Raw genomic sequence first — 23,931 nt, 5'->3', positions numbered from 1 at the left:
AAAAAGACCAAACTAAATCTTACCTGTAGTAAAACATCCCACTAAAAGTAGCTATTATTCCTCCAAATACGAGCGGATATCGTAGCATCTGTGCGGTCGAGTATTTCCGCATTTTTCTTGCTGTATTGACGTCCATTTTTTGATGTGACAGTGCTTATTTTACGTAATTACAGCCAAGTTTTAAGCAAAACTTGATTAACAAAACATTAGGGACAGCTGATAAATGTGGAAGGCTTTTTACTCTACCGGCTTGTGCTGCCATCTACTAGTTCCCGGTATTGAATTGAATTGGTATTGCGCAATCTTTGCACTTTGACTATCCGCCAGGCGGCACTCCCGGCGATTATTGTTCCACACGTGTATTTTTAGGCTGTATTTTCTGAGTTTTTCCCGACTAAATGAACCCGCCAGTGACCAATTTTAGTTATCTCTAGATGCAGAAATGATATAGAATTAAACATGGCCAATAAAAGAAAAAATGTAAGATCGACTTCTTCAAACAAACATACGTTTAATTTCTAAGATTTTCCCAACAACAACAACAATATGAGCGACATACAATACATAAAAATTCAAAGTCAAAGAAGCATTCTTTTACCACTTATGCAATTATGAATTAATTAATTTTTTCATCACATCGATTGTAAGTTATGATGTATGAGAATGAGTTATTTGAACGATATTACTGTCATCTAGAGCGACACAGATATGGAACCATCGGGCGGAGGTATCCCTTCATCTGACGCAGCCGCAAAAGCTCCGAAACTTTCAAAGGGATTTCTCTACAAACCTCCGACGAATGAAGAATTGAATCAACTGAAAGATACGGAGAACTTATTTCATTCGAGTTTATTTCGAATGCAGGTACGGGTGAAGCCTTCGATGTCTCAGAAATATACAAATCAGCAATCTGTGATAATTCATCGTTGTCGTTCAATGTTTCAGATAAAAGAGCTGTTAAAGGAAGTGATGATGAAAGAAAAAAATGCTAAAATTGATAAATTCTTACACGAACTGAAGGATATTTTGGTGAACTTGTCATCGGAACAAGAGTATGACGTAAGCTTACGAGATAATCTGAGATTCTGCTTGGAATTCCATCGGGAATCATTCTAAATGCTGAATTACTGGTTTATATTTCAGTTAGATGATTCTTCGATCAATGACGGCCGAATTGCTATCCCTATACATCATAAGCCGCCGAATATGAAAGCTGTGAAAATGATAAGATTTACAGCTCCAGACGAAGTGCGAGTTATAGGAAGTTATCTCACAGGAACAGTTGTCAAACCGCACACCCATGTCGACATGGTCGTTCAAATTCCTGAGGTATTTGTTTACTGGTCATGTTTAAATGTTATTAGGATCTTGGTTTCCCAAGACTAACATCATTGTATTGTAAATTTGACCACAAAATGGGACCACGGTCCAAGTCTTGCCCGTCCACTGTAAGCAGCCAGGAGGAGTTAGTTACCTAATCGTTGGTGGTAAGCTTTTTATAAACGGATGGGCTTATACCAACTAGAATGTGGTTTGTGAAAATATCCGATTGTGAAACGAAACCACAGACAGGTTACTGACTAGGAGGAGTGGAGAACCCACTCAGCAGTGAATGCAACAGCATTAGCATTAACCCACTGAGTTACTGACACTGTTAAGATTGAGTCAAATGCCATTTCATCTTTCGCAATCCATGGATGTCTGATTTTGATCTGTGAATAAAAAATATGGGGATAGATTTATTTTTACCCTTTTCTATAGCTGACAAGAGTCAAAACCAATTCGATTTGTTCATTTTAGGGTTTGGTAAATGAAGGTGATTTCTATGATAAACTCTATTCGTGGAAACGAGCCTTTTATTTGTCAATTATTGCCAGCATGTTGACCAGTGATAAATACAAGAACAGCATCGCAAGCGTGAAATTTTCATATCATCTTGGAAACATTTTAAGACCAATGCTTGTCATTAAAACAACTGCTTGTAAGTTATGAAGGAAATAGTGTGACTTTCGCTCACTTAAGATCTGAGCTATTACATTAGTACTACTGAATATTCTAAATGAAAATAAAATACTTTATTATTTAAATCTGCTTTATTTTAGCCAGTGGAAAATTTAAAATACATCTCCACGCTTCAGCAGATCCCGCCATTTTTGAATTAAACAAATTCAGCGTTGATAGGGTGTCTTTCGAAAAACATCGCGATCTAAAAACCACTACTGGTAGGTAATGAAACCTGTTGATGAAATATCCGCCTGATGATCCTGATCATTAATATTTATGACTATTGAATATTTGTAGGTAACAAGATGAGAACTCCGTACTATAATACAACTGTATTGGTCGATCTGTTGTATATGAATCATCTAGAATTGATAAAAGATGCAGTTGATAATTCTCACGGTATCAGAGACGGAATCGCTCTATTGAAAGTGTGGTTACATCAACGAGAACTCGATATCGTAAGCGTTCGTTTGTTACACTTGAGAAAAAATATTCAATCCTTATATGAATTTAACAAACGTGCTATAGCAATGGTGGGTTTCGTTTGATTTTCAGGGACAGGGTAGTTTCAGCGGGTTCGTCATGTCGATGTACGTTTGTTACCTGTTAAAGAAGCGGAAATTAAATCGGCAAATGAGTAGTTATCAGATCATGCGCAATACATTATTACAACTCGGTATGTAGCGGTAATCTACTGGATCCAGTTCCACATTCGTGAGTTAAGATTTGACTCTTGAGTTTACTCACTGAAAATTAACTGATTTTAACTCAGAGTTAACCTTAACTCACTATACTGTGGAACTGGATCCTGCTCTACCACTGACATGAAACAATCTTTAATTTCATTGTCATCCTTTACTGTCACAGCTGAAGCTGATTGGATAAATCATCCGATTAGTCTGGCGGATGGATCAGATCAACAGTGTCCGTTATTGAACGATTTTACCGATCATTTCCGAATTACTTTCGTCGATAACTCGGGATATTTGAACATTTGCGCGTACATGAATATCGGTACATTTCACAGAGTAAGTAAAAATATTCTGCATTAATGGAACACGCATGTATTCTGTGATGCTATTTGGGTATTTTTGATCGAATAAAAAACAACTGCACTGATAGATTTTTGCGTTATTTTCTGTGTTAAGATTAAGCATGATTTTAACTCTTTCTTTCTAGGTAAAACACGAAGCAGAGTTGTCGGTGATGCATTTATCAAACCAGACACAGAACGGCGGATTTGATGCGCTGTTTATGAAACCGGTCTCATTTTATCACAAATTCGACAACATAGTGAAGTAAGTATCGGGTGAATTCAGTTGCAAGTATAGATTATTCTGCACCTGTTTTATAACTTGAATGCTCATTTTCCGTAGATTGTCACATTTCCAAAAGAAGATGTATTTACACAAACTCAATGTTCAAAGTAAAATGTTCGACAATGGCAGTGATATGGAACTAGCGATGACTCCGGCAATTATTGACTTGCTGAAAAAGGCTTTAGGAGACAGAGTGAAACTCATACAATGTCAGCTACAGCCCATCAAAGAGGTGAAGTTACGAATTCATTAGAAATATCCTTTCTTCTGGCTTTCGTTAAAGAAATTTTTCAATTATGAAATTGATATGAAATTTTTCAGTGGGATCTCTATGAAGCTATGAAACCTATCGGTGCCAAAGTAAGAAAGGATCTAACAATCGGGTTACTGCTCGATAAAGATCATTGCTACAGCGTGTTAGACCGAGGACCTGGCGCTGATACTGATGAGGTGATCTATACATTTCACATGGCTGAATTCTCAGAGCATTAACGTCATAACTAATTTATTATTGTTTGAACAGGCTGCAGAATTCAGGGCATTTTGGGGCGAAAAGTCAGATTTACGTCGCTTTCAAGACAGCAGTATTTGTGAGGCGGTCGTTTGGCCGAGTAAGACTATCGCTGAAAGACGAACTGTGGTAAAAAGAATCGTTGAATATATCATCCATCTGTAAGTTTCTCTGAAGAGAATTAGTTCAAAAAGTTATCAAGTCTTTTCCTACGTGTAATATTTCCATTTTCAGGCATGTCGGACTCGAAACTAAGAAAATCCAGTTTATTTGTGATCAGTTAGATGATATTCTGAAACCAACATCGGATGAAAGGTATTCGATTAAGTACGGCACTGGCGAAGAGCAGACAATTGACTTGATCAAAGTTTATGATAGTCTGTGTAAACAACTTCGACAGCTAGAAGACTTGCCCCTAACGATCAACTCAATTCAAGGCACATCACCGGTCTTCAGGTTCACTGAGGTACATCAATTTCGATGATTATTCGTTTATTTATCATTTCTAGTCAGGTATATTGTTTTGATGGCGATGTTGTTACCTTCTGTGTCTTTAGGTATTTCCACCTGTGAGAATGGTGCAAGAATCAGGACCCCATTCCCCGATGATGCCAACTTTTAAAGGTATGTTGTTCAGACAGCAAGATTCCTGTTGACTGCTACACAATAATCAGAGCTGTCACACAACTGTCCGTGATTTTCAGTATTTGTTACTATTCTATAACAATAACAAGAAATATTGTTTTGCTATGATACTTACAGAAAAATGAAAACTGTTACTGAGGGTTTATTGTTAATTACTGATTGATTGAACAATTTCTTTCATATCTCTATGAAATGTTACTGAAAAAAGTTCAATTTGTTACTGATAGCACTTTTGGGAGGTTGGCAGCCCTTCAGTTTATCCCTATGGAACGTGAATATTGCATCTTGTAATGTATTCCAGTGGTGTGCACATTAGAGGGTAGTGGTAAGTGGCCAGACGACAAGGAGGCCATTCGTAGAATGAAAGCTGCATTTCACATAAAGATTGGGCAACTTTTAGATGAACAATGTTCATTAAAAACGCGCATAAATCCAGAATATGTAGATGTTCTAAAGGTGAGGTTGTTTCGTTTCCCTTTTTCTCGCCCTCTGACCTCTTTAAATGTGCATTTTTCATGGTTGATATTGTATTATTTTCAGGATGGATATGTATTCAGGATTATAGTCGGTTACGTGATGGAGATATCAGTGCTTCGTACAGTTACGACTCCGGAAGGAATGGTTAAAACTCTGGATACGGACGAATCGTTGAAGTTAGAAACTGATATAGTGAAATTACCTAAATTAACGAGTGCCTTGCACGGGTAAAGTGAATTAACATTCATTATTTTCATGTTCGAAGCCAAGTTGTAACTATAATTCAGCTAATGCAAAGAATGTATATATATTATTACAGGTTACAACAGAAATATAGTAGTTTCGGTGCTGCCACGTGTTTCGCTAAACGATGGATTAATGCACAGTTGTTATCGAATAAAATACCAGATGAAGCTATAGATCTGTTAGTTGCCAGTTTGTTCGTAGATCCAGCTCCATTTCAAGTATCGAAGTAAGTATTGGACAATGTTCAGTTTTATCTAAATCAATGTACGAAATGCGCTTGGATTAAACAATCTTGCTCACTATTTTCAGTTCACCGTTGGCTGTTTTTCTGCGGTTCCTATACTTGCTTTCAACTCACGATTGGAATGCGACCCCTTTGATTATCAACATCAACTCAGAACTTACAAGTAAATATTCAGTAACGCACATTACGGAAAATCAACACAATTTCGAGCTCGTATCGATTGTTTTCGTTTTATTTCAGAGGAAGATTATAACGAGATACAATCAACCTTTACGAAGAATCGAGCGAAATTACCGCTGATGTTTCTATCGACTCCGTTCGATAAATTCACGTCGTTGTGGACGAAGGATTGTCCGTCTGCTCTTGTGCTGAATCTGCTCACAGTTATCGCACGAGAATCGTTGAATTTACTCGAGTCTCAACTACAGACAACCGCGATGATTTCACCTGCCAATTTAAAGGTCAGTATTGATTGAAAATGTTCTGATTCTGATCAGACTACCTGATATCTCCATCTGTAGTCGTTTTCGGCAATGTTTAGATCGATTTTACATCAAAAATAGTACCCTAGTTAAAATGAAATATTCTGATTTTGAGAATATTTTGATATATTTGGGAGTGATTGAGTTAAAAAGAGTTGAAACTACTCTCAAATAGTGTTTAATGTTTAAAAGTAAGTTTCAAGGATGTTGTGAATTGATAGTGGTTGTTTTTTTCATTCAGGCTATTTTCAGACCACCTCTAGAACAATACAATCTGCTCATAAAACTTCAACCCCAAAGTCTAACCAGAGGTTTTCAATCGTTCGAAGCAAAAAACCACTCACAAATGTACCGTCTACCGAAATTTTTAAATGAATGGACCGAAAAGTTTCAGTTTCCAGTCACAGATTTTGACCCAGTTGAATATTATATCAGGACTCTTGAAGTAAGTCTAAAATCTCCGAACTTTCTAAAACCTTTCAACATAATCGATTTTTAAGCAAGTTTTCCATCAATTTTCCAGGAATCATTTGGAGATATCGCCTTGTTCTTCTATGATAAATATGGTGGCGACACAATTGCCGTTTTGTGGAAGCCAAATGTATTTGAACCAACTCCATTTAAAGTAAGTGTAAGCCGTATTCATTTGCAGTGTTTTGTCATGAGCTTACATTACGTTTTACAAGCCCTCTCTACTCTTTTTCTCTCAGATTCAAAAGGCAAATTACAGTAGAATCGACCTGTTAAGGAGTGTCGAAAAGGAAATGTCGGTTCCTAACAAAAAAGCGATATTGAATGACTTTATAATTCTCGGTAATGGAATTGTTAAATCTGTAAAAGAGTAATCAGGAGATTACAGAGCTTCGACTTGACACAAGAACACAATTCACTGCGGAGATATATGGACCGATCGAATATTTGTGTACAGTTATCCGGATGTGTATAGTTGAATGAAATGATTAAATTGATGTAAATAAATGAGTTAACTAAGTCATTGAAATATCAAGAAATAGATTTATTTCATAGATTAAAAATTAGCGCATTTTCACTTTTTGTTATGGATTATGCAGTAGGCATCATGGCACGTGACAAACAGCAGAAAAGGGATCACTAGTGTGGATAGATTGTAATTTCAAATAAAGGGTCCAATTTCATGAAACACTTTACCTCAAATTTTTGGTTAAACGGCTATTTGACCACAATTCAAACTTGACTGATTTAAGCTCAAACATTTTCATTAACCAAGACCTTGTCCCACAACATCAATTTTTATATGCTTAAAGCATCATTGTGAATGCATCACGCTTAATAACCAGTGATTTGATACATTTCAACATAAATCTCATCTAAAGTTCCATCAAATCGGAGCAAACTCAAGGGAAAGACTGGGATCACTTATCCATCCAAGGTTCCAATACTTCTTTAATACCTTCCCTTAACGGAGTTCTAACACCGATATTCATAGCTTGTAAACGGCTGCAGTCTACACAGGGTTTATGAGGACGTGAAGCACTGGTGGAAGGAATTGGGTTAGCTTGAATGTGATCGGTTGAAATTCCAAAAATCTCCGCCATCATTATCGCAATATCGTATTTTGTCACTTGTTCGTTGCCGTTCCAGTGGAAATAACCGCACATATCTTTGTTCTGAAATGTTAGAGATTTCAAACGAAAAATTTGTGAAGAGCTGAATCACTAGTTTACAGAGGTAGGAATTAAGGAGCTGCTCATACCTGAAGCTGGCGTTCTACTATTTGTTTACAAGTCATAGCGATATCCTTGCAGTGTATAGGAAAACGCTGCTCATAGGAAGACATTACGCATTGTTTTGACGTATCCTTCACTTTTTCAAATAAAACTGTCAACGAGCTCTCGCCCAAATACTCGACTTTATTGAATAAAAGTGGTATGCGCAACACGCCGTTGTCTGGAAATACGAAAAAGTTAGCTTTAATGCAAAAATTGAACCAAATTCTTCGTTTAGCTGAGAGATGAAAAGAAGTGCTTACTTGGATCTACGCCTAAGGTAATTATCTCTCCTTCGCGTTTAGACAAACCGTAACTATTCAAAGGATTACATTCAGCGTCGATGCTGTACGGAGGGTTTTTTCCATCGAATACGTAGACCGAACTGATAAACAGTACCCAAGCACCAATCTTTTCTAAAAGATTCAGATGGATTCGAGTTAACTGAATTCAACAAATTCTGCGATGACAATGTTGCTATTTACTTACTGGATTCTTCACATATAACTTGAGTTGCTGTAATGTTCAATGCCTTTGTTCCGACGGGCTCATTTTCAATCTTATCAACATTTCGCTCAGCCGCGCTGTGTATCACGATGTCTGGCTACAAATATAAAGATTCAAATTCAGTTTATGAATTTAAAATTTACTCGGGTTTTCAAGAAACGTTGATTACCTTAAAGCTATTTATGACCGATGATACTTCATCGCGATCAGTGAGATCAACTTTTCTCAAATTTCCTTTCGTTCGTCGAAATGCTAATCCCAGCACCTCCCATTGAGGACAAGCCGAAAAAACTTCAAATAGTGCCCGTCCTAGCAGTCCTGACGCTCCAGTGATGAGAACTTTTTTTGTTGCCATTCTTGATCAATGAATAGTCCGAAAGCTGCAAGTTAAAAAAGGGTGTAAGAAAATTTCACAAACCATTTATTTTAGCCGTTAGGCCTACTGTTATAAATGCCAATAGACCAGAACAAGAGACCTTACACAGCAGACAGTACTTGTACCCTAGTACATAGAGAATCAATATTGAATTATAATGATCTATTTATGTTCTACACCAGCTGTCACCAGACAGCAGCAGGATACTGAAAAATGAACCCCTCTATGTCGACACCGGAGTTAAAAACAGATTTTACAATGACATCCCTAAAGTTAGGCCTAAGATTAAACATTAAAACAATGAATTAAATGAATAAAGCAGACCGGTAAATCAAATGTTCTTATGCAGTTGGCGAATCTCGTAAAAAGTCAGTTCAATCTTGGGGTAATCATTTGACACTCCAAGGTTCAATAGGGCACCAAGGTTTAATAAGGCACCGGAACCCGGAAGTAAAGTGTGGAATTCCCCAACAAGTTACTTCCTAGTTACGACTTGTCAGCTTGGTAAATATTGTTTCTTTTTACCTCTTTTCCTTAGCTATAATGGTTGTAATTTCGTATGCTTTAGTATAAGTGCCGGCACTTGCATAATTATTGGTACTAAATAAAAACTCAAATTTTAGGCGATTATTCTCAAAAACGAGTGTTAGTGTCGAAGAACGTTCAACAAATACAAATTCAAAGTTAAGTTTATTGATACCATTGTCAAGCCGTGAAGATGGACGACCCTGCTTTATCAATAGTTGATGTCCCAGGATATGGGGGTGATTAGTGAGTAATGATATTTGTTTGATTCTATCCGGGAAGAATATGAACTTGAACTTGATGATAATGGTTGTTGTTAGTTAGTGGTGCCCAATAATAATGCTACAAATCAAATCGTGTATTTCAGCTCTGATGAATTTGAGGAAGAAGAAGATGAAATCGAGGAGGATTTAAATGAAAATGAAAACTCAGAAAACAACGAGATCAGCGATGAGGAGAATCGAGCCCCGAAAACTAAGAAAAAAATTAAAACGACTAAAAAGAAGAAGAAGAGAAACGGCCTGCGGCATATCGACATGACACCACCAGAAAAACTACTGAAATTAGCAGAAAGAGATGTTAAAGAGTTGACAAACAATGAAAAGGTAAATAGAAAAAAAAGAAAGAAACTTGACAGTTTTGATGAATGTGATCTGGACTATTTTTATATTGTTGTCGCTTTATTTCAGAATGATGAAGCAATTCGTCAGTTAACTCGATGCGTAGCGCTAACACGTATTGTGTACGGTGATAAACATTGGAAACATGCTCAGGCTTACAGCAATTTAGCGCAAGGATACTTTGATTTGAAAGGTTTGCACCGTTATGGAAAAGTCCTTTCCTCCTCGTACAGGGGTGTCGGAACCACTGGGGCAAAAATTGATTATACTTTCGACCTTCAGCCGTAAACTGACAGATACGTCTTGTTGCACGCGTGACTGTAGTACACTAGTGACTAGTGAGAGGATACCGAATCTAGAAGCAGTCAGAATTCATAGAATTTTTAAAATGAATTTCTGCGGGGGACCCCAGCTTGGAAATCTATCTGTGGTCGGTCCGATGCTTGCCTTGTTCCGGCATTACCCGTCATACCAGATACCCGGTAATCCTGCCTTATTTTACTCTATAAACATTTCTTTATCTTAGGTTATGCCCCACAGGCATACCAACACGCTGAGACAGCCAAGAATATAATGATGTCAGGTCTGCATACATCACAATCGGATTCTGATAAAGCTGCCATGTTATCGACTTTTATGGACATATATTACACAATGGGACGATCTTGTTCGGTGTTGAAAAAATATCCTTTTAATCGGTTGAAAACTTTCCATCGACTGAGTAACATTAGACTCATCCAGATTATAGTTATTAGATGTCAGTATCCTTAATTTTATTTCTCTGTACGCAAAATGAAGCCGAACAAGCATTCCTGAAAGCCGATTCAATCTCCAAACAAAGATTAAAATCTCCATCTGTCTCAGTTGAAGATTCTCGCGTGTGGGATATCAAAATTGCCATCGCTCTAGCAAAGTTTGTTTCATTCTCGAAATTTACAGACGCCGGTAAACATGACTGATCATCATGTAACATCTGCCATATTCCATTTTTCCATTTAGAGTGAATTTGCGACAGCAGAAACAAGCTGGAGCTATGACTTACTACGAACACGCGAAAGATTTAATCACTAAATCTAAAGGAGCCGATAGTCTCGATCTGATACCGATTTACCAAGGAATGGGACAAATATCCTTTTATCTATAGATTTGATAAATTTACACTTTTAATGACGGCGACTCTCTTGGTTTTCTTTAACACATATTTTTACGTAGAACAATCTAAAGGAAAACATGCCAACCAGGAACATGCGATTGAAATGTATCTACAAGGTCATTCAATTGCGTCTGCTCAGTAAGTACAACCATAGAGTTACCCGTACTTTCTTCAATGTTCAAGTCTTATTCCATATGCGTTTATTTATTACAGTTACAAGACTAATAGTGTAGAACTAGCATCAACAGCTAAAGCCTTAGCATCGGCTTATTCGAACACAGCTGATCCCCATGGAGAAGGTTAGTATTAAGATATAATGAGTTCTTCACTGATTCCCATATGAAACCTATTTTATAGAAGGGTGTTAATCTCACCCTGTTAAATATTTTAACTCAATTGACAATGATTTAGTTAGACCCAATACTGTCTATAAAACTGGCTCTAGCCTGAGGTTTTTAAACATTGTGTTACAGCCTCTGCTGAAAGTTATTTGAACGAATGTTTGGCTATGTATCAACTGCATTACGGACCGAATCACGAAAAAACAATTGGAATTCACGATGAACTGGCAAAACTTATGATCAGGACGGATAGAAAAACGGTAATATTTTAAGAGATTTTTCGTTAAAGGTGAATTGATATGGAAAATGCTCCAGTAATGATGACGATGCTTGTTTCTTTAGGATTCGATATCATTGTTGAAATCGACTATACCAGCAAAACAAGAAGTATTTGGAGAATTTTCAGACGAGACTGCCGATACAAATAAACTAATCGCGTCCATTCATCTTTCGAACGGAAATATGGAACTAGCTTTAAAGGCTTTCAGGAAGGTAATGATGAATAATTGTAAGGAGTCAAATAAGTACACGTACGTCATTATGGCAGGTTTTGATTGGTCTCTACAGATTCTGGATTTCTCATCCAGCGTGTTAGTTTCAACCAGAATATGCTCTTACTTATTCTGGCATAGCGTAATCTGTAAACCTAATATCTCTTTATGGTAGAGAGTTTGTGATACGGAATCAGTATTCCTAAACAGGAATTCCTTGAATCGAAACCTGCCTCGTATATTTAACTCTGAAATCATTGTCATCTTAAATTCTTTCCAGTGTCTCTCTATTCAAACCATGATGTATGGTAGTAATCATAAGAAAACTAAAGAGACCCAGGCAAACATTGATGTCTTATTGGCGTATGTATATTTCTCATCAGATATTCGACTAATTCACTGAGATACTACTGTAAATGATGGACTGATTTTAACTTTGAAATATCTGTCTTGTTTTTTTATCAGTAACCCTAATCTTGCGGCGAAAGATAGAATGTCATCAAAAGCTCCTCTGTCTGACCGGCCAAGGTTTTCATCGATAGTTAGTCGGAGCAAGCCAGTAGCAGGATCAAAGTAATTGATTTTTGGATGAGTAATCTGCCAACTGTTGCATCTCATGGAACTGCCAATGAAGCCTGACTACGAGCCTGGTGCAGCACCTAGACTTTGTCCGTCCAGTAAACTAAGAACAATAGAAGATAATTTATATATTTTCAATAAAATAAATTTTATATAGACTATATATGGACTTATATTTCGTCTTCATTCATATAAAAGGATTTTCATGCAGTCTTAGGAGTAACATTCCGGTGGACCCGTTGTAGCGGCCCGCCAGTTAATGATAGTAAGTCCTTATATTCCCAGCTGGTGCTGCCCTCTTCAATTAATATATCCCTACGCTAATTGGAAAGATAATTGGCATGTTAAGTTCTTATCTCATGTATATAAAATATAATTGGAATGTCCATAAATTTCCTATCTCACAAATAGAATATGCTTGGAATAAGAAGTATAAACGAAATATAGCTGTTATTGCTGTGAAATTTTGAACTATTTCTCAGACCCTGTTCACCGCCCACCTCGTCGATCTACTTTCTCTCTTTTTCAGGTCGGACAGCAAAAGGTTGAAAGCCTGTTTTGGTCGATGGCGAGTGACGTCACTAGTACAAATTCCGAGCGGTTCGAATCCCACAATACGCCAAAATCACTACGGCCGCTCTGAGCGCACATCGCATTTCAACGTTGCCGTTTAATAATTGTAAAATAACTAAAAATAGTTTAAGTTTTATAAGGGTTAGAAGTACATTGTATTTACTGCTAGTGTATGTATATATCATGTACGGTTGCGAGAAATCCCTGCCCTGGTTAAACAGTAAGTCCACTAAATCTTTAAATTTTAAGTTGTTTAATGAAACTATTATTGTTTTAAATTGTTAAAACTGCAAACTATGGTTGTCGAAGATGCACCTTCTTCACATCCTTTGAAATCCTGGATAGCATCGCTGTCGGCAAAGACCTTCATGTCTGTCTTCAACGGCACATCGCTTTGGAACAAGCGACTACTGTGTTATCAAATCTGAACTAGGTAAAAAAATGTTCCCCAAAAATAAAGACAAGTAAACGGATTAATTTGAGGTTTGAATGTTTTTGTTTATTTGTTGGTTCAAATCGAACCCTCGTCATCCTGATCTCCATAAATCTAAGAAAAGTATTCGCACACTTAAAACAATAAAATACGAGCAATAAGCAATAACATCAGACTGGAGTAAGTAACTTTACTTAATTCACAGATACAATCCTACACAAAACAATAGCTATTCAGTGGCGGTTCCACCCCTCTATTTTTACCGATGTAGCCGCAAATCTATGCGTTACTGAGTAAAAACCGAATGAAATCTTTCTATTAAGTAATGCTCAGAATGCACCTGCTTGCATCTATTTTTCCAAAAAATTTTTAGGGAGGGTCTTCGCGTTATCGGTGCTTGCTCTGGAATGGCTTACAGCCATCTGTTGTTGCTTTCATTTGCCTTCAAAATGCTGGATCCGCCCCTGAGTGCAGACAAAATGATCGACAAAGACATACAGAACTCTAAAACAACAGTTAACAATTTAAGCAACGATAGACAAAACAGATAGCTGATTACTTTACAAACCTGTTGTCAGAACCTTAATTATTTTTACATGTACATACAGAGGACTGTTAACAATTCAACCAATGAAATTGCGATAGAGATACAGAACATACAGCTTTAACAGTAAACAATGCAACCAATGAAATTGCGATAGAGATACAGAACATACAGCTTTAACAGTAAACCATGCAACCAATGAATTGCGATTAACTAAGACCTACGAGCAATTATCAAGTTTGATAATTGCTCGTAGCTAAGACATACAGGACAAACAGGACTAACTTAATTGCGATAGACATACAGGACATACAGGATTAACAGTAGACAATTCAACCAACGAATTGCGATTAACTAAGACATACAGGACTAAACCACAGGACATACAGGACTAACAGTAGACAATTCAACAACCAATGAATTGCGATTAACTAAGACATACAGGACATACAGGACTAACTTAATTGCGATAGACATACAGGACTAATAGTAAACAATGCAACCAATGAATTGCGATCGCGATCACAAAGACATACAGGACAAAACCACAGGACATACAGGACTAACAGTAGACAATTCATTAACCAATGAATTGCGATTATTTAAGAAATACAGGACTAACTTAATTGCGATAGACATACAGGACATACAGGATTAACAGTAGACAATTCAACCAACGAATTGCGATTAACTAAGACATACAGGACTAAACCACAGGACATACAGGACTAACAGTAGACAATTCAACAACCAATGAATTGCGATTAACTAAGACATACAGGACATACAGGACTAACTTAATTGCGATAGACATACAGGACTAACAGTAAACAATGCAACCAATGAATTGCGATCGCGATCACAAAGACATACAGGACAAACAGGAATAAACCACAGTAAATTGCGATAAAAAAGACATACAGGACTAACTGCAGTAAATATATAGGGCCTTAGGAATGCAAAATTCATTCATTTTGTCATTTGTAAACATTCCACAACTTATTTCATTATGTCATTTCCAGTTTTCAAAGGGAATTTTCTTAACTTCAGATGCCTCGAGGACATAAACATATAGAAAGATCTGTCCCAAAAAAATGTCAAGTGTCTTTCATAGTGCAATGGGCCCTGGTTTCCACGTTTATATATCACATATAAAATTCTACAGAAACAATCAATGAATAAGTGAAAATTTACGAATAACAAACAAGACATTCAAGCAGTTGAGTAAGTTAAAATGGGACCAATCTATATATATTATATATGGATTATACAATTTAATCAGGGACAGCCTTGAACCGAGGTTGATGTGTCCATACACTCTCTTCATACACTCTCTGAACATGCATGTATGTATACTGCTGCCAATTGATGATAAGTCAAGGATGTTGAAGTTCTAGACATGGTCAGAATCATCCAGAGACATCGGCACGCATCACAATAACTGATGATTTTGCAGTAACCTGTAACATAAAAAATCAAGCGGTAATCTATTCACAAAATATATTTTCCTGAAAGAAAAAACCTGAAATAGAGCACTATAAACACCAGTGCATATACATCGCTTCTTAACCTTATATATAATCGAGTAAATATATAGGTGACTAAGTGACGGTCATTATAGGCTTCTACGTTCACCATGGGAAATGAAAATATTTCTAACGTCAGGAATTCATTCGAAACCCGATCAATAATATTCTATACAAACTATTTAGGAAATCGGGTCACAATGAAAACAAAACCACCTGATATGTTCAGGAGGAGCCTCATTGATTGGAGCACATTTCCAATGATACCATCTATGGCAATTATCACATTCAATTGAGAATGTGGACTTTTTCTTAGGATTAGCATTGCAGTTTTTGTGGCAGACAGGGCAGGTTTCAGCAACTAACTGAGAAGGGGTTTTTTCAACTTTTGATGACAAAAGATTATCTAGTTTCAATTTTGCTAGGTTTTGGAGGCCTGCATTTCCAGGTTGATCTATAAGAATTTCTAATTCTTTTTCAGAATTGGAATTATTGATTTCTGTAATAGGAGAACTGTTGAGATAATCATCTCTATTATTATAATCGATTACAATAGATTTTTTCTTATGATGATTATGTTCAATACGAATGTGCTTTTGAAGGAATGTTTCACTTGCATATGAATTAATAACCCCATCTGCCCAACAAATAGCACATGAGATAGGTTTCAAAGATGAATGAGAAGTGGATATGTGCCTATCTAGTTCCCTGCGACATGAACAAAGATATGGAGGATTTATTTTGTCTTTAATACAAAAGGAACAGACAATACTTTTTTCAAATAAAACAGACTTCGAGTCATTTTTAACAACTGGTATTGACTTAATATCTTTTGGTTTGGTATCTTTTGATTTTTTTGGTAAGGATGATTTATTCTGACTTAAAATATCTGCTGAAAATTCGATATCATTGCCAGGATCTGGATCAGTGGAGTCTATGGTTTCAATTTCTGATATTTTAGCTTTTTTACCTAGTTTGATAGCAGCATTTTCAACCATAGCAGAAAAGGATACACCTCTGTTAGCAGGTCTAATTATCTTTCGCCCTCCGTGTCTTGCATTCTCAGCATCTTTAGGCATTGTAACCTTAGGGCAGTAAGGGTCTATCACTTCAAGTTCAGGAAGGTTTATGGCAACCTGATTGTCCTTGATTGGACCCTCAGCACGCCTATGAGCCATATTGTGAGGTTGTCGTTTGGCAGGTCGTCCGCTTATTAACTTAATTCCACAGTGGCTTTCATTATGTAAAATACTTAGAATGTGCCCTTTCCGAGCAGCATTGATATCATTCGAGCTAGCAATGTGGGAATGATCTTTTAACTTATCAATGAGGGTAGATGAAACAGAAATATTTTGTCGAGTAAAATTGTAAGTTGGCAGAGGCTCCACAATGTGGAATTTATATGCATCAATTAAAGCCTTCGTTGTGGTTATATTGTTTTTTTGGGCAAAACAGGCAAAAAGATGTTTGCAAAAATATGGTTGTCCAATCATTATAAAAGCTTCACAAGTACATATACCTAGTTTCAAATTGATTAAATGGCAATTACCATCTACGTATGAAAGACAATTTTCAGGAACGATTGTAATAACGTAATTGAATAAGATACGACTGGATATTGAATCTAAATTTCCTATGTACCTTCGGCATTTTTTTGAAATGTCATATGAATGTTCCTCGGATATTGATACTTTATCGGGGAATCTTTCTTCTAAAACATCAAGCTGATTGAATGTATATTGAGTATCACCATTGAAAAAATTATCATTATCTTCTAACCTATTTAAGTTCTTTCGTGAAGAACTCTTCACAACAAACCAATTAGTTTCTTCATCATATTTTAAAATCTCATTATTCTGTAATAAATCAAAGGCTCTTTTGCAACACTTTTCTATCTTTTCAAGGTGACGTATATTCTTAACTCGTTGGTCAAGTTGCTTAAATTGGAGATTGTTCATATTTGTCGCTTTGATCTCATCATTAAAAACATTTTCAAACAGTAATCGTACAAAAGATGATATCAGTTTATTTAGGTGTCCACTTAAGTAGACATCATCTATTTGTTTGAATTTGCGCTCAGTAATATTATCAGTTAATAGCAAAGGGTTATTTCTGTTAGATTGGTCTGACTGATAAATTGATTCAGCATTGAATGCATCAGACCAAATTTGGGAATTAAACCAATTCTTCTTTAGGTAATCAATAAATAATGTTTTTGTATCTTGCGACATAAGGTCTAAAGAAATATCATTCTCAATAAAACTAATAAATGAATTGGCTATATCAGTTCTAGAGGAAGCATCCCATGATCTCATAATGCATTTGAAACCAGTTTCTAGAGGCTTGCAAAATAAGCGAAGTTCTTGATTTTCATTCATGAAGCGACGAATACACTGCAGGACATGAAAATTACATAGTACTGATTTAAGATTATTGTCAGATGCTCCTTGCTTTAGACTTGCATCTTTATCATGTTGTACAAAAGGACAAAATCTAGATGTTGATGAACATGGCTTGATTCTGAAAAAACCATTGCCATCATTAAATATATAGAATTCAGATGGATGATTACATTTTTCGTCTTTACATGGTGTATTGGCTAGAACTAACTGGATGGTAGTTGCATGAGTAGCCCCCCTTCATCACTACTAATTGATGCAGCAGCAATACGTCCTTCATTTTTGTTGTCTGCAAAAGTTACAAATGAAGTTTTGAATTTCCACGAATTGAAATCATGTTTCACGTCAATACCAATGACAGATTGTCCAAAGTTGGATAAATGTTCCAGAGAACGAGGATCAGAGAGAATAATGTGATAATTACGTTTGAGTGTGGCATCCCCTCGTTGAAATAAAAGGACAGATTCATAGTTACCCTCTAATAATTTTTCAGTATTTCTCCAATCAGAACTTAGAATAGGTATTTCGTCTTGAGATTTCATATGTAATTTTATCGAAGATTTATCAATATATTTCAATCTATTTGAAATTTGATCTAGGGTATGGTCATGACCGGCGCCATCATTTACATTTGATACATGAAGGTTATTGTGAGCATTGGTGGCAGAAAGAACCTTCATTGCTGTGGCTTTCATCATGACTCTATTTTCATCCCATCTATCTCTAGTAGATAAATTAGGTCGCTTTTTAATTTGTAAAGGAATATTGTCATGATATTGACCATTAAGTGGTTTGCTGAAGATTCTCCACTTGGATAAATCAGTACTAAATAATACAAGTTTCGTTGCCCAATAACACATAAAATGAGGGTGAATTAATTTTTTTGGCTCAAACTGCTGCCTTAACTTCACAGGACGATCACGTTTATTCTTCAGCTTATAGTTGTAACAGTTGGAACAAAGTGTTTCACCATCAGCATTTTTCCTCCATTTGTTAGACATGGTAATGGAGCAATGAATACATTGTTTATCATTTAAAACAACGTCAATTTGACATGAGGGACAATTAGTGATGTTACTGGACATATTCAACTTTGAAAGATAATATCCACATGATGATTTACAAACTGAAGACTTTGACGAACATTTTATGAGCATTTCTGCAGCCACAAATTGAGAAGTATCCTCAACAATTGGCTCAATAAATTCAAATTTATTATCTAATCTATGGGTTTGCCAATTCTTTTTTAATGTTAAGGAAGCTTTCATCGTTGTCTGGTTACCAACAAATGAAGGCCGCACATTCTTATGCAGACGAACTGTTTTTGTAAAATCAAAAGTGAATCTATCGAAATAATATTTTGTGTCAGCACCAGTCATTACTTCCCCATTTTCAACCCATTCATCACTAAGTGGATTCTGGTTGTTGAGGTATTTCTTGATAGTGTCAATGGCTACCTGGTCATTTGTACCTTGGTCTGTACAATGAAAACTTTTATACTTCGTCTTACTGCCAGTTGAATGAAAAGCAACTTCAAGATAATGCTTTCCTCTCCTGATGCGATGGGAGATAGTAGTTTTAGAACCATTAATATGGGAAGTTAATGGTTCAGCTGAATTTAGAGTTAATGAGGATTGAAGATTCAAAATTGAGGATGTAGATTCAGGTGTAGATTCATTATTCGAAATTGGTGTAGATTCAGGTGTAGATTTAATAGTCAAAATTGGTGCAGATTCACTATTCGAAATTGGTGTAGATTCATTAGTCAAAATTGGTGCAGATTCACTATTCGAAATTGGTGTTGATTCAGGTGTTGATTCATTAGTCAAAATTGGTGCAGATTCACTATTCGAAATTGGTGTTGATTCATTAGTCAAAATTGCTGCAGATTCATAATTCGAAATTGGTGTAGATTCAAGTGTTGATTCATTATTCAAAATTGGTGTAGATTTAGATTTGGCTGTAGTTAAGACTGATTTGCTTTTTTTAGGGGCAATATAAGAGTCTGACATCTTTAATTCAGAACTAGCTAGTGTATTATTTGACTCAGTTGATCGTTTATGTCTCTGTCTGCGAGATAATCGTGATATCTTAGAGAAAGTAGTACTATTAGCAGTAGGTTGAGATGACTTTGAGAAGAGTTGAGTAATATCAATTAGATGTTTCATAAGCCAATTAATCAATATCAATCTAACAAAATCAGAATAGTTAGAAATGTTCTTAAGATAAGATAATTCATTGGGAGATGAAAATACACTTGAAATATCCTTTTCATAATAGGTTGCAATGCAAGCACCAATTAATGTAGCAGGGCCACAGACAGATGAACATGATTGGAGTGGGTAATAACTAGTACAATTATTACTACATACATGCACTGAATTTTCAGTAACAAAATGAGGATCATGGAGGTGGATATAAACAGGATCAGGGCAATTCAAACCTTTCAAAACAGATCTTAAATGATTTTTAAATTCCCTTGGACAATCCCATGCTAGTGTATCAGCATAACACAGTTTGTTACTTTTTGGGTAAAAAACTGCTAGTGCATAATGATTGGCAACAACATGTCCATAAGAATTTAGAAATACGAAATCGTTTTGGGTGCCAACATGCAGGAAAAAAATTAGTTTATCACAACTTATGAGTGGATTAGGACCGAATCTTTTATATAAATTTGAAACATATTTCTTAGCATCAAATGTAAGTGGCATCATAAATGCATGAATATTACAGTACTGTTCATTTATCATAGATGCAAAAGCATTTAACACAGATCCTTCAAACCATTTTTGATTAGTCATCGTCTGAAGTTCTGATACAGATACGCTATTATTATTACCAACTGGAAATTGTTGAGAGGGTTTTAAGGAAAAGAGCATATTTGAAAATGCTTGAATCTGTTCCCAATCGACTGAATCAGTGGGGCTTAAAGGCTTACTATTTACCCAAAGATTCATGGCAAAAAGATCTTGTTGTTTGGTTTTAGCATAATGTAAGAAAAGAAACCTATTAATCTGATCAATAGAATAGCAGCCTGTATCGAGTCTCACATGGATATTAATGGAAGGGTCACGGACAATCCTTGACTGCATCTGTGCTTTTATGTCCTCCAACTGATTTTTGTGGGGCATAGTGGGGGCATCATCAGCCAAATGACATGAATTAGACATGTCACAAATTCTGAATGACGTGACCTTTGATGGCATAACAGGAGGAATTTTCAAAAACTGATAGTCATTGAGGCACATTTCTGTTGGATTGTAACTAAAATTTCTTCTACATACATGTTCATCATCAGAATCATTCTCATCACTATCATCAATTATGATTGGTTCGATACCTCCACCACCTGTGATACTTAGCTGTTTTTTGTTTTCCATCCAGCTATCTTCCTGCATCTTTAATCTTTCTATCCTTTCTTTCAAACTATCTTCCTGCATCTTTTCTGCTTCCTCTATCGTTCCTTCCGAGAAATTGTCACAAGCCGCGTCCTTTCCTTCTTCCTCCATTGTCCGCCTGAAATACACATTATCAACTCACTTTTTTTAGACATATGAATAGATAGAGTATGAAATTACCCATATAGGCCTAACATAAAACATGGGTATCTCTGAGTCATTTGCATTAAGTCATTTAGATTTGTAGGTACTAAATTAATTGAATTATGTTGTACTTACATTTCAGTATGGTTTAAACTAACATGGTCTAGAAGATCTTTCCAATTGGTGAATTCAACTCCGCAAAAACATGTCGAGTCAGCAGGATCCGTCTGTGGATGAATAACCTAATGTGGAAGAGCACATTAATCTGTTTTTGCTTCAACATCTAAGCAAAAATAACAAAAATGAACCCGCGTCTCGCAGAAAGGGCATCAAACTTACATGTTCCACTGACTTCCTTTTTCTGTTAAATCTTTTAGTATTGTGACAACTTCTATTGTAGCATCCCTGAATATGAAAACAAAGCTTTACAGCATAAATCATACCAATACCAATGAATTTCTATAATTTCATTTCGAGAAACATATTACTCACGTTCTTAGTCTGATAAAAAGGAGTAAATAATTGAGGCTTTAAACAAATAGCAACACCAGCCACATCAATTTTAGTCATGTACTGGAAAAAAAAGACAGATTTGTGCATGCACAGCCTTTAGGTAATTGTGAAATAAAAGTGACCAAACTAATATTAAATCATAAGTTCTTGAGATGATATGTACCTGGTCGAATGTGAAAAAGGCTCTTTGATCTTCACAACAGAATTGTTTCCTTGTATGATGCGCAACGTCAAAACTGCTATACTGGATTGAAGGATACAAAAAACTGTTAAAATATATCTAACTTTATAAAGATAAATCACGTACAAATCACTTAGGAAAACAACTTTACCACTATTGTTGAATCATCCCATGCTCTTGCTTGATCATCCTTCAATTTGTTTTTTGCTATCAGCTATCAATATGATTCATTAATTCAATGCAAGGATTTTGAATAAAGTGGTTTCGTATTCAAGTTATAAAAACTAATTGCAAATCATTCATTTTCTAGGATATCAATGCTAAATGATTACCTTTCGTCGATGGACTGCTCTACTTCTTTGCATCTTTTCAATCTCATATGGAAAGTATTGAGGGCACCTGATTAAGAATCATTCATTATTTCCAGTACAATCATAAAATTTATGTAGTTTGCATACCTGGTAATTGGATAAAATAATGCAATTCTACGTACATTTCATCTTCATTTTTCAATAGCAGTAGTTCCATTATCCTGTTATTTATGAACTGATTTCCCTTACGGCTGGGGTGTAACAAGTCAGTCCTAGATCACAAAATTTAGAAAAAAACAAGTTAGTTTAAATCGCGAAAAAATGCACATAACCTACTGGGCTTATTAAAATTAAACGATTACTTACGGTGAAAGGAGATCTCTTGAGAAGTGAAAATCAACGAACTTTACACCAAGTGTAAAGCATTCGCGGTGCAGCATTTCATTGTAATGAAATATTTTTGTGTCAGCATCGAAACTTTAAAAAAGAAAGAAATTTAAAAATCATTACATCGATCATAAATATAGTACTTCAAGAAAAATCTATTCTTGATACTTACTCATCACATCGAGGAAAAAGAGCTGGTACAATGATGGTCCCAGTACATTTATAGAGCAACAATCGAATTAATTCAACGTGTCTTCGCAGAACAATCTCAAGCGGGACATCACACGTCATATTATTTGTTCCAACATGGACGATTAGTTGTTCCACATTCAGCATCTTCACCTTTTTCAATTCTGTAATATACAACTAATCAGTAACCCAATGAAAATGAACAATATAAATCAGTACTGAACCGAGAAATTACCTTCCATCAATGTTTCAATGGTTCCTCCGGGGCACACGATCCTTGTCCATTCAAATAAGCCTACACCATCTAGCCCAGCATACTTTAAAATGCTGTCTGCTACGAGACCAATACGCTACAAAAAAGATTATTTGTCAGTCTCAGGCCAATATCACAGGGAGGTGTGAGAGAGCACACTGGTTACTGTAAGACCCTACTACATGCAAAAGAAGTGACACATATATGTATATCAATGTGATAGAATTGATTGAAAAAATTGTGCATAATAGTAGCTAGTGCCCAAAAATAGAACACAGTGTTATTGAAGTGAAAATTTCTAAAATCCTCTGAAGCGGTGCTTATTTGGTAGCTACATGGGTATTCTAATTGAATAAGCATAAAGATAAGCGTGCACACACAGTAGCCTATGCATAAACAAGGGCCAGTTTCACCTTCACCTAAAAGTCCTGCAGTGTGAAGACTAACTTGTTCACCTAAACCACCTCTACCAGGCTGTGGAAGGCCTAACATCAGGCACTAAATTAAAAGATTCCTCTAAATCAAATTAACAAAATTTCTCAGCTTAATTGTTGGCTAACTAGCTCAGTGAAACTGGGACCAGACCTAATGCATACACCCTCAGTGGCCAGGGCCAGGATTAAACAGTTAGGCTACGTATATAAATAAAGGAATGAAAAGTACTTATCCTGAAATTGGTTAGGCTATCTATCTGCAACAAGAAATACATTTTCATTGACTCTGAATACAGGGAACTACCATTCTTCTGTTTCGAGGCCTTAAAATTTATTGTTTATTTTTTGTTGCTGGATTTGGAATGGTTGTTGGAATAT

General features: G+C 36.0%; 4 protein-coding genes across 6 annotated transcripts; 2 read left to right on the top strand and 2 right to left on the bottom strand.

The window, feature by feature from the left end:
• The first annotated feature begins 332 nt into the window (after positions 1-332).
• LOC141905119 (nucleolar protein 6-like) lies at positions 333-6,850 on the top strand. The gene is made up of 23 exons (XM_074793887.1): positions 333-480; positions 697-864; positions 946-1,059; positions 1,144-1,329; positions 1,801-1,981; positions 2,103-2,222; positions 2,302-2,462; positions 2,560-2,680; positions 2,872-3,032; positions 3,184-3,302; positions 3,381-3,555; positions 3,645-3,773; positions 3,847-3,995; positions 4,069-4,300; positions 4,392-4,458; positions 4,781-4,935; positions 5,020-5,183; positions 5,276-5,428; positions 5,512-5,609; positions 5,687-5,907; positions 6,170-6,373; positions 6,452-6,553; positions 6,639-6,850. The coding sequence occupies exons 1-23, from the start codon at positions 460-462 to the stop codon at positions 6,771-6,773; spliced, it is 3,336 nt and encodes a 1,111-aa protein (XP_074649988.1). The 5' UTR covers positions 333-459; the 3' UTR covers positions 6,774-6,850.
• Positions 6,851-6,922: 72 nt separating this feature from the next.
• Positions 6,923-9,016, bottom strand: LOC141905120 (methionine adenosyltransferase 2 subunit beta-like). Of its 2 annotated transcripts, none has more exons than XM_074793888.1 (6): positions 8,881-9,016; positions 8,350-8,560; positions 8,163-8,277; positions 7,937-8,089; positions 7,661-7,854; positions 6,923-7,574 (listed from the first exon to the last, which is right to left on the bottom strand). In XM_074793888.1, the coding sequence occupies exons 2-6, from the start codon at positions 8,533-8,535 to the stop codon at positions 7,320-7,322; spliced, it is 903 nt and encodes a 300-aa protein (XP_074649989.1). In that variant the 5' UTR covers positions 8,536-8,560; positions 8,881-9,016; the 3' UTR covers positions 6,923-7,319. The 2 variants fall into 2 exon arrangements, with proteins under 2 accessions (XP_074649989.1, XP_074649990.1); XM_074793889.1 differs by lacking the exon at positions 8,881-9,016 and adding an exon at positions 8,682-8,775.
• Positions 9,017-9,019: 3 nt separating this feature from the next.
• Positions 9,020-12,418, top strand: LOC141905118 (tetratricopeptide repeat protein 23-like). The gene is made up of 13 exons (XM_074793886.1): positions 9,020-9,060; positions 9,180-9,327; positions 9,449-9,686; positions 9,771-9,894; positions 10,228-10,384; positions 10,489-10,614; positions 10,701-10,827; positions 10,910-10,992; positions 11,068-11,153; positions 11,328-11,455; positions 11,538-11,687; positions 11,967-12,049; positions 12,152-12,418. The coding sequence occupies exons 2-13, from the start codon at positions 9,275-9,277 to the stop codon at positions 12,261-12,263; spliced, it is 1,467 nt and encodes a 488-aa protein (XP_074649987.1). The 5' UTR covers positions 9,020-9,060; positions 9,180-9,274; the 3' UTR covers positions 12,264-12,418.
• Positions 12,419-15,042: 2,624 nt separating this feature from the next.
• Positions 15,043-23,579, bottom strand: LOC141904894 (uncharacterized). Of its 2 annotated transcripts, XM_074793502.1 has the most exons (11): positions 23,102-23,579; positions 22,850-23,030; positions 22,657-22,767; positions 22,473-22,562; positions 22,312-22,378; positions 22,131-22,193; positions 21,962-22,042; positions 21,778-21,858; positions 21,625-21,690; positions 21,421-21,527; positions 15,043-21,259 (listed from the first exon to the last, which is right to left on the bottom strand). In XM_074793502.1, exons 1-11 carry the CDS (start codon positions 23,106-23,108, stop codon positions 17,947-17,949), a joined length of 4,167 nt encoding a protein of 1,388 aa, XP_074649603.1. In that variant the 5' UTR covers positions 23,109-23,579; the 3' UTR covers positions 15,043-17,946. The 2 variants fall into 2 exon arrangements, with proteins under 2 accessions (XP_074649603.1, XP_074649604.1); XM_074793503.1 differs by lacking the exons at positions 15,043-21,259; positions 21,421-21,527; positions 21,625-21,690 and having other exon boundaries at positions 21,792-21,858; positions 21,962-22,037.
• Positions 23,580-23,931: the final 352 nt, after the last annotated feature.

The sequence above is a fragment of the Tubulanus polymorphus genome, chromosome 5 (assembly GCF_964204645.1).
Source record: "Tubulanus polymorphus chromosome 5, tnTubPoly1.2, whole genome shotgun sequence".
NCBI lineage: Eukaryota > Metazoa > Nemertea > Palaeonemertea > Tubulaniformes > Tubulanidae > Tubulanus > Tubulanus polymorphus.
This window is presented reverse-complemented; position numbering and strand designations above follow the sequence as displayed.

What these genes read in the sequence shown, in the direction of transcription:
- LOC141905119 (XM_074793887.1), top strand. Translation starts at nt 460, where the DNA reads ATGGCCAATAAAAGAAAAAAT. An exon ending in CGAGTTTATTTCGAATGCAG is followed by an intron (nt 865 to 945) that starts GTACGGGTGAAG and finishes TCAATGTTTCAG; the next exon opens with ATAAAAGAGCTGTTAAAGGA. An exon ending in AGCTACAGCCCATCAAAGAG is followed by an intron (nt 3,556 to 3,644) that starts GTGAAGTTACGA and finishes GAAATTTTTCAG; the next exon opens with TGGGATCTCTATGAAGCTAT.
- LOC141904894 (XM_074793502.1), bottom strand. An exon ending in CTTTTTCCTCGATGTGATGA is followed by an intron (nt 22,768 to 22,849) that starts GTAAGTATCAAG and finishes TCTTTTTTAAAG; the next exon opens with TTTCGATGCTGACACAAAAA. An exon ending in AAAGGAAGTCAGTGGAACAT is followed by an intron (nt 21,528 to 21,624) that starts GTAAGTTTGATG and finishes CTTCCACATTAG; the next exon opens with GTTATTCATCCACAGACGGA.
- LOC141905118 (XM_074793886.1), top strand. Translation starts at nt 9,275, where the DNA reads ATGGACGACCCTGCTTTATCAATAGTTGATGTCCCAGGATATGGGGGT. An exon ending in CCAGGATATGGGGGTGATTA is followed by an intron (nt 9,328 to 9,448) that starts GTGAGTAATGAT and finishes CGTGTATTTCAG; the next exon opens with CTCTGATGAATTTGAGGAAG. An exon ending in AGTTGACAAACAATGAAAAG is followed by an intron (nt 9,687 to 9,770) that starts GTAAATAGAAAA and finishes GCTTTATTTCAG; the next exon opens with AATGATGAAGCAATTCGTCA.
- LOC141905120 (XM_074793888.1), bottom strand. Translation starts at nt 8,535, where the DNA reads ATGGCAACAAAAAAAGTTCTCATCACTGGAGCGTCAGGACTGCTAGGA. An exon ending in CGGTCATAAATAGCTTTAAG is followed by an intron (nt 8,278 to 8,349) that starts GTAATCAACGTT and finishes TTATATTTGTAG; the next exon opens with CCAGACATCGTGATACACAG. An exon ending in TAGTAGAACGCCAGCTTCAG is followed by an intron (nt 7,575 to 7,660) that starts GTATGAGCAGCT and finishes CTAACATTTCAG; the next exon opens with AACAAAGATATGTGCGGTTA.